Genomic DNA, 9,092 nt, shown 5'->3' with positions numbered 1-9,092 from the left:
AAAACATTTTTTTCCTATAAATCTTAAGGGGGCCACACATGCCCCAAGCCACATTGAGATGAGGACCATATAATAAAGACCTGTGTTTCTTATAGTCAGTGTAATTCAGTGCAATGCATCTTTATATATAGGTTAAGTTGAAAAATCTCAGTTTGGTGAGGTATAAACATGGAATGGTTATCTTTTCTTACCCCCAATAACTGTGACCAACTTTGCTTAATATTACTTCAGTCTGATCTGATAACTTCCATGCACTTCTGTTCTAAAAGTTTTATTGCCAGTAGATATTCATTTAACTGCATTTAGGTTATTATTACTTATGGTTCTTGTCCAGTTTACAGTCTTCCTTCCCCACCTGGTGGAACTTCTGTTCTACTGCAGTGGCCTCAGGCAGAAGAGGAGGACCTGGCTGCCCGCTCTCCCTTCTTCTGTCTTCAGTGCCTGAATGCCTGATCCAGTAGGTGTGGGTGGAGGTGAGGGAATGAGTTGGTTCATGCAATTGTTCACACACTTCTGGCTCCTCCCCCCGCCTTTTTTTTTTTTTTGCAATGGTTTCTTGCTATTCTGGCTGTCAGTGGTGAGGTTGGGCTGCTGACGTCTGTTTGGACTGGTGCCCTCTGCTTCCTTGGTACTCTTGATGTGAGGGCAAAACACTTGCCCAAGAGTGATTTCCTCTGCCCTTCCTTCAAGGCTCATTTCACCTTGAGAGGAGCTGGTCCCTCCAGTGTTCCTGGTAACAACTTACCCAACCTTCCTCCCACACTGAGGATTGTGAGATCCTTCAGGGTGCTCTTTAGTAGCCTCCAGGACCTGGGGACCCTGGGTGAGAGGCTGAGTCTCTACCTCTGGGAGTTTCCAGCTGCCTCTGTCTCTAGGTGAGAAATGGAATCTCTTCCCATTGAATGAGTTAAGGCAACAAGTCAAAAGCTCCTTCTTCCTCATGGGGGAGGAAACGGGGAAGGGATTATCTGTCCCCAGTACATCTCTGAATGAATGAATGGATGAATGCAATAAAAATGTTTCCTCAAAATTGAAGTATAAATTATCCCTTTTAACCATTTGTTACTAATTTGAATGTTAAAGATTTGTATTTGTAGGGTTGAAAGCATTTCTTAACTGAAAACGAGGGCAGGAGCCATCGGACATGTGTCATTCCCCATCTTCTTTGAGAGGAGAGTATGGGAAAAGAGTATCCTCGTCTTCGTTCCTCATCCACATTCTGGTATGGAGAAAGCTATTTTACTTACCATGAGCCTCAGTTTCTTTATCTGTAAAATGGCAGCAAGTATCTCCCTGATTTTCTATCTCAGAAGGTTTTGTGAATATTTAATGTAATGGTACAGGGTGGAGTTTCCAATCTTGGCACTATTGATGTTTTGTGCTTGTTAATTCTTTGTTTTAGAGGGCTGTTCCATGTGTTATAGAATTTATGGTCCCTACCTACTAGACTCCAGTAGCAGCCCCCTCACCTCAGTTGTGACAACCAGAAATACCTCTGGACAGTGCTAGATGTTTCTTGGGGGCGGGGGGGCACATTTGCTCCTAGCTGAGAACCACTGGTATAAGCACAGTAACTGTGCCTAGTCGAGAGCAAGCCATCCTAGAGCACCATGTGCCGTGTGAGGATTAAGGATTTAAACTGTTCTTTAGAATTTAATGAGTTACGCAAGAAAGGCTCCATGCAGCAGCGTTCTTTTTGATTGTGTTAAGTTGTACTAATCAGAGTATTACATCCATTGCATTGAAGAAGGAAAATGTATTAGACTAAATGATAAGAAGATAAAATCTAGGTGGTTAGAAGATTTTTAAATGTATAATTTGTGGCAATGCATGGAATATTTAAAACAGGATATACTAAAATACTGATTTTAAAAGTGCAGACAGATCTGGGTCTGTCAGATGTATATGAAGACACAAGCAAGACAGCAAGGAGGAACATGCAGAATGTTCACTTCTGTAGATGGCAGGAGTGAGGTGGACTTGGAACAGAGGGCGTGGAACCAAGTGGAACAGAGGTGTGGGCTGAGGCTGGCTCCCTCTGCCTTGTGATGGCCCCTTCCCACTGTGATAGCTAGTACAGTGAAAAGACCCACTTAGTAGTGACAAACCATTCACTTAGGACTCAGCCTTGAGGGAGAATTGTGATGATGATAGGCAAGGCTTGCGTAGAAGACAAGAAGAAAGAAATTTTAGGAAAGAGCTTGTGCAGTTTACAAAGGGGTTCTCTAATTGTTGTATGCCTATTCCTGTTGGCCCAAGCATGGCTGGTGCAAATAAGTTAAGTTTTCGTGAATCAGTTCTGTCACCTATGGCCTATCTTCCTCTGCTGCTTTGCTTCATGGAAGAAAATCTTGGAAGTAGCAGATTGCTTGTGTTCTTTTCACTATAAAGTATTGTCTCCCCATTGAAGGCCAGAGGCTGGGCTGATGAAACTGACTCTCACATGTTTGATCTAAGCTTTTGTCTTCAGATAGGTGGTAGTGTGGTGTAATGAAAGAGCGTGAGCAAGGAAATTGAGTAGAGGAGAGATCAAATGCTAGACTGCCATCTATTAGCAAGTTGCCACCACTCTTCCCTCAATTTCCTTATCTGTAAAATGGGGATAAAGAAAACTATTTTGCAGCATTGTTTTGAGGATCAGTTGGCATGCTGTGTGGAATGTGTCAGGATGGGGGGAGGTACTGAAAAATAGGAGCTATTAGGAATTACTATTTTTAAACACAAGGAATTCTAAATCTGAATTAAATGAAATGTTTTCAAACTAAATGTACTTCAAATTTATATTTAATGAACTATAAATTAAATATGAATTAATCTTCATTGCAGGCCCTTTGTTATATTAGTAGGTTGGGGTCCTTTATCATTTCTGAGCTAAATAACCTTGTTTCATCAAAATATCCCAGGCTGGGTTACATCAAGTATGGATGCCAGATATGAAATAGGCCCTCAAGTTTATACTTCTGGAATTAAAATTTGTTATTGGGCTGAAGATTTGAATTTATCCACCATAGAGGCATGATTTCTTTGAGACCTATGGTGCAAGATGATTTTCCTAATAAAGTCAGTATAGATAAAAAGTGGTGATGATTTTATTCTACACTTCATTAGGTAGACAATAAGTTTAAATGCATTAACAAAAAGCTATTGTTTTCTGATGACTTATGATACTACTTATTTTTTGTGTGATATTTGGATCCCTTGAATGGGAAACAAAATCTAATCGATTCTTTTACAATGTAGCCCAAGTCATAGAGGCCTACTTGAAACAATAACTTGTTAACAATGTTAGTACCTCTCATTTTACAGTGAAATCGTTTTGATAGAGTCTGCTGTGCATTTGACAGCATGTTGGGAGATGATTAAAAGTTTTTTAAATCCTTTGATTCTCAAAGATACGAGACGGAAAAGATTGTCCATTATTCTTTCAATAGGATTCAAAAAATTTGATAGGAGCAGGTTGAAAGTGGGAAGGTGAAAACTAAAATGGAGCTATCTGTAAATAAAGGAAAGAAGGAAACGGCTTCCAAAGAAAGCACATGGGTGTGGTTAAAGAGCGGGTTTTCTTTGCAGACCATGTTACAGTACATGTTTACAATCGCATTCCTATTCCTACCACTACTGTATATCAAACTAAAAAAAGAGAATAGCTACGCCATTTTGCCAGCAGGTGGCACCATGAGAATCTCCTAGAAGAAACCGGAAGTCCCTGAAAGCAAGACTCACTGTTTTCCCAAGTCCAGTCATCAATATATATTCATATTGTTGATGACATCATAAACCCATCCCTTAAAAAGCACTTTCAGAAGATTCATTCCTCCCCTCCTTTTTCATATATTAGCATTGTTCGTTCAAGAAATATTATATTCCCGGAAAATAATAGGAAGTTTAAAATAAAACTGTAACTCAATTATGTTTATTTGTTTTTCTCTGTATTGCTTAATATAGCCATTTGAGGAGCACATTTCCTTAGCAATAATGGAATATGTTATTATCAGGCTATGTTAAATGGTTAGAGAGGAAGAAACTTAGAAGGCGCTCTATTTTCACACTCCTCGCCTGCCTTCCAGGGATTCCCCATGCCCAAATACCTCCCCAATGCTAAGCAACCTCTCAGACTCAGGGGGGACCCTGTGCCGGAGATAATGCACATTTCTGGCCTTTGAAAGCAACTCTAAGAAGGCTGGCTTCGTGAACTCGCCTTCGAAGCTTCCTGCACATTCCGTGTGATTTGGAAGAATTTGTTTTCCAGTGTTCCCATCTGGCTTTACAGCAACATCTTTTGATCTGGTCTTATCAGCATGTGCCGTTCCACTATTACGAGCTGGGCTGGAACTAGGACCTTGTTCTATGGTGTTGGTGGAAACCTCTTGATTTTGGCATAGAACAGAGATGCCCTTGCTGGAGTCTACGTCCTTAGGTGGATTCACAGAATCTTTCTCTTGGGCTTGTGGTTGCTCTTTCGTGAAGCAGGCAGTTCTGTTATTTTGAGAGAGTAGCTGCTCTTTGCTCTTCATGGAGTCTTTGAGGCCAGGATCATGTGAAGGAGGCAGCTAGGACTTGCTTTTGTATGTGTCTTGGGTCATACGGTTGCCAATGCTCTGAGAAAGGAGATGAAAGATCTCTGAAAACCAATAAAGAGGCTCTTCTTTAGATCTTTCAACTTACTAGAATGTGGTCCTCTTCAGTATCAGCCAAGGTAATATAGGTGGGAATGGGGTGGCGGGTGAAATTGAATGGTAACAATGTAGGGAAAATGTCTCACTTAAGAAGGGGAACGGAGCATTTCTTCAGGAAAACAGTTTAAAGAGGTCAGTTGGGAAGAGGGACTTAATGTCATACCCATGAGTTTAGTAATCAAGTTCTTACCTCATTTTCTTAGCCTGTGGGGCTCTGTGCTGCTGCCCTCCCTGTGGTGAGAACTTGAGAACATCTTCTGGTCTCTTCTGAATTCCATTCCCCAAATAAGAGGAGAACTTTTTCTTCATGGTTTTTGCTTGAGTTAATTAAGAAGTGTTATGAGTTGGATTGTGTCTTTAAATTTTTTACTTTCAAGTCCTAACCCCCAGTACCTCAGAGTGGGACCTTATTTGGAGATAAGATCTTACAGAGATAACAAAATTAAAATGCGGTCATTAGGGTGGGTCCTAATCCTATATTACTGGTGTCCTTATAAGGAAAGGAACTTAGAACACACAGACACATACAGGGAGAGCACTAAGAGACACAGGGAGAAGACAGCCATCTATAAGCCAAGGAGAGAGGCCTGCAACAGAGCCTTCCCTCACAGTTTTCAGAAGGAACCAACATGTCTGACATATTGATTTTGAATTTCCAGACTCTAGAACTGTAAGGCAATACATTTTTGTTGTTTAAGGCACCTGGTTTGTAGTTCTTTGTTACGGCAGCCCTAGGAAACCAACATAAGAAGAAGAAAAAGAATTCTGCAAACTGGGCTTTCAGAAAACCAATGCGTATAAACCTTGGTGTATATTACACATTAGGTTCGTCTGGTGTGATAGATGGAAATGGAAAAATTTAAAGCAGTTTTCCAGTGTTTACTTAGTATATGTTAAAGAGGATTTAGAAACACTAAGATCAGAGGTTTAAACTGGCTAAGCCCGTAGAGGTTTCCTTTGAACATTTTACTTGGCAAGCACAATGTTTTCAAAAGCAAAATGACTGGGTGTGAGTGGATTGTCTCCTTCACCGCAATTATGTGACCTCCTACCTAACTGTGAGTTTGCAACTGCCAGCCATGACTAAGTGGACTTTTCACTTGTTGAGTTGATGGTTTAGCTTCTTGCAGACATAGCTGCTATGGAGAGCTCAATTAGTTTTTAAGACATCTCATGGACTGGTCATTTAGAGTTGAAAGTCTTGGACTAGTTTTGCTCATGGGAGAGAATTCTTTAAATCTACAGTTCGTTTAATAGGCACCAAGCAGAGGGAATATGACCAGATAGGGAACCTAGAATTTACAATGAACTCCTAATACTCTTTCATATGATCGCTTCTTTGTGATGTGATCAGAACAAGGAAGAGTTCTTTGTGAGCTGCTCATCCTTTGTTTTCTCCCTGGGGTCTTTTGTGGGGGTCTCTTACATGTAAGAACTTCACCTATTCCATATAAACTGAGGGATTTTGAGCTACTTCTCCCAGCAAGGTCTGTCTTCTGAAGTTTAGACCTACGGGGACAATAGGTTGAGAAATGAACATATCCTTTCTTTGAAACTTGATGTTTCTCCAATGTTCTCTCTGTGAAGGTATGGTACTTCTACCCACCCAGTTACCAGATTTGACAAGCTCATTTGAGCACCTACTTTGTGCCAGGCAATATACTTTAGATTCTGGTTTTCTTTACCCTTGGACATATATTTAGTCTTAAAGCTCCAACAATTCTACTTTCTAAATATCTTGAGATGCTCGTCTTCTCATTTGCTTCACCTGACCAATGCCCTAGTTTAGGCCTTGAAACCATGGCCTGAACTTTGTAATTCTATCAGGTCTACTCTGACTATAGCCTGAGGTCTGTTTTACCTTAAACTTTGCACCCAGAATGATCTTTTTAACATTTGAGCATGTAATTTTCACCAGTCTCAAACCCTACAGGGTGAACTCTCAACTCTTTTGCAAGACCTGTGAAGTCATTCATGATTGGATTGGATTGGAGACATTGGCTATTTTGCGTTGTCTCTGAAAACTGCACCTACACGTTCTCCTCTTCCCCACTTCCATGTCACGTGCCTGCAGTACTGAGCTATTTGAGGCAAGCAGTGCTCACTTATGTGCCTTTGTACATACTCTTCCTTTTGCCGGGAGTGGCCCCATTCCATATGTCCTCCTGACAAACTTCCCACCCTTTCCCTATTCTCATCCTCCTCTAAGATTCTGCTCACATACTGTGTCTTTTGGGAAATCTTAGCTAAAGCCCTTTGATAGACACAGGAACCTTTTTATGTTCCTGCCCTACTTTGTGAAGAACTCAATTAGCAGTTTTGATAATCATTTTTTATAAGCGGAACTACTCTCCAATGTAAATATGAGTACCTTGAGGGCAGAGACCACGGTTTTTCATATTTGCATTCCAGACTCTACCTGAGTAGCTGTTTTGCAAAGTCTGGTCTGAAAAACACCTGTCCCAGAATAATCTGCCTTAGTATCATCTCAGTTAAAAATGTGGATTTTTAAGCCTAATTTCTAACCTGCTGACTCAAAGGACTGGCAACATGCATCTTAAATAATCTACTCACTGGCATAGAATTGAATCTCAATAACAATTTCATTTAAATGAATCATGGAAAACTATTGCCTAGCACAGTGCCTAAGAAATATTGAGACTTAATACATATTGCTTCCTTCCTGTATCCCTGATTTTACTGTCAAGAAGTCTGAGGCTTAGAGAGAATATGACTTCCCAAAGGATATGGAGGCAGAAGCACCTGAATCAAAGTTTTCTACCTCCTGATTCATACTGTTTCCAATCCAACTCTCTACTCAGCAAGGACAGCCACTTACTAGGGCCTGGCCTTTTGTACACCCTCCTGAGAGTAGCCATCTGATCTTCAGTGTCCTTTTTGAATAAGAGTGGGAATCAACCAAATGCCTTCTAAGACCCTTTTCCAGTATGTGAGCTCTCATTCTAGGTTGGTTTAAGCATTTATTGCAGACAGGGAAATTGAAAGCAGAGGAGTTCGGTTAGTTGCTTAGAGTATCTTTCAAACCCAAAGCTGGAGGTTAGAAAGAATTCCCAGGCTAGACATTTGGCTATTACTCTTGGCATTTATGTCATGTAGAAGCTCTGTTGACCTGAAATATTTTATGTTCATTTATAGCACCTGGCCTTCCTCTTGAACATGCTCTGTCCATTTCAGACTCCTGAGTTCTGGCACTTGCCTTCAGTAAGAAAGGATGTAGTCTTCAAGAGCCAACATATTTCTTTCCTGTGCTGAATTTTTAAGTAATATTAAAATCTAATTATTTTCATGATGAACAAAGGAGAACCAGTTTCTACAGACTGTACAACTGTGACCATTTTCAACAAAAACAGTAGAAGGGTTTGAATTGTGTAACAATTTTTAATTGATAAGAGTGTGCACTTATATAGCGCTTACTTCATCCAAGTGCTCCCTGAATCCTCAAATAACTTCATAAGGTAGGAAATACTTTTATTTGACATTGGAGGAAGCTGAGGTACTAATTCCAGAGACATTTTTTCTTTCCTTTCTTTTTTAACTTTCATAAAGTGGGCTAAGACAGCGACTTGCACATTAGTAACTGCTCGATAAATTGTTGTTAGATCCAAAAGAGAAAGATCGGATATCAAAAAATGGGTGAAACCAAATCAGCCCAGATAATGAAAGAAAATCAAAATGAAAAATAAAATTTAAAAGAAGAAAACAAAGGATTTAAGCAAGAAAGAGCTAACTTGAATGATGGCAGTGACTGGAAGCCTGAGAAATGTTAGCTCAAGAAGGCTTACGGGTAGGCTGCTGGGGGGAGCTATGTAATTGACGGGGGAGGGACAAGGAAGGCTAGTCAGCCTAAAATCCAGGCTCTGATCAGAAGCTCTTGCTGTCTTGGCACTCAGGGCTCTGAAAGGGCCTCAGCGGAGTGATGGGCCCACTGCCCTGCTGTGCCTCTGGGGCATCTTCCTCCCCAGTCCTGAAAGTCTTACCTTGCTGCAACTGCTGCAGTTCTTTTTGGAGCTGCCTCTGCTCCCAGGTCAGCAATTTCACATGGTAGAGGCAGATATCCTCCAGTTTCTGCAGCCTTTGGTCCAGTCTGGCTTCAGCCTGCTTGGCATTCTTCCTCTCCAAATCAAAGTGCTTATACAATTGTTCCCTGACCATGTGCCTCTCCATCTTCTTTATGGTCTAGAGACAATAAGGCATCACAACTAACCTGATCAATGGAAGACTGAGATACTGACCCCCAGCTTTTAATCAGAGATCAGTGGTTGAACCTGTATATTTCTGAAACCACAGGTGCCTAGTCAGATGAAATCACACTATTGTTAAATGAGTTTCCAGAGTAACACAGAAGGATTGAGGGTAGTCATTCCTCTAAGCCTCAGCCTCCTTGTCAATAAAATA

General features: G+C 40.8%; 1 protein-coding gene across 1 annotated transcript; it reads right to left on the bottom strand.

Moving 5' to 3' along the window:
• Positions 1–4,009: 4,009 nt before the first annotated feature.
• On the bottom strand, positions 4,010–8,861 carry CCDC190 (coiled-coil domain containing 190). Its single transcript, XM_025364699.1, is given in 4 exon segments — positions 4,010–4,064; positions 4,066–4,596; positions 4,867–4,993; positions 8,675–8,861. Coding segments are annotated over 4 exon segments (900 nt in total).
• Between the last annotated feature and the right edge of the window lie 231 nt (positions 8,862–9,092).

This window comes from Theropithecus gelada, chromosome 1 (genome assembly GCF_003255815.1).
Source record: "Theropithecus gelada isolate Dixy chromosome 1, Tgel_1.0, whole genome shotgun sequence".
Taxonomy (NCBI): Eukaryota; Metazoa; Chordata; class Mammalia; order Primates; family Cercopithecidae; genus Theropithecus; species Theropithecus gelada.
The sequence above is the reverse complement of the archived record's forward strand: the minus strand, read 5'-3'. Positions and strand labels throughout refer to the sequence as shown.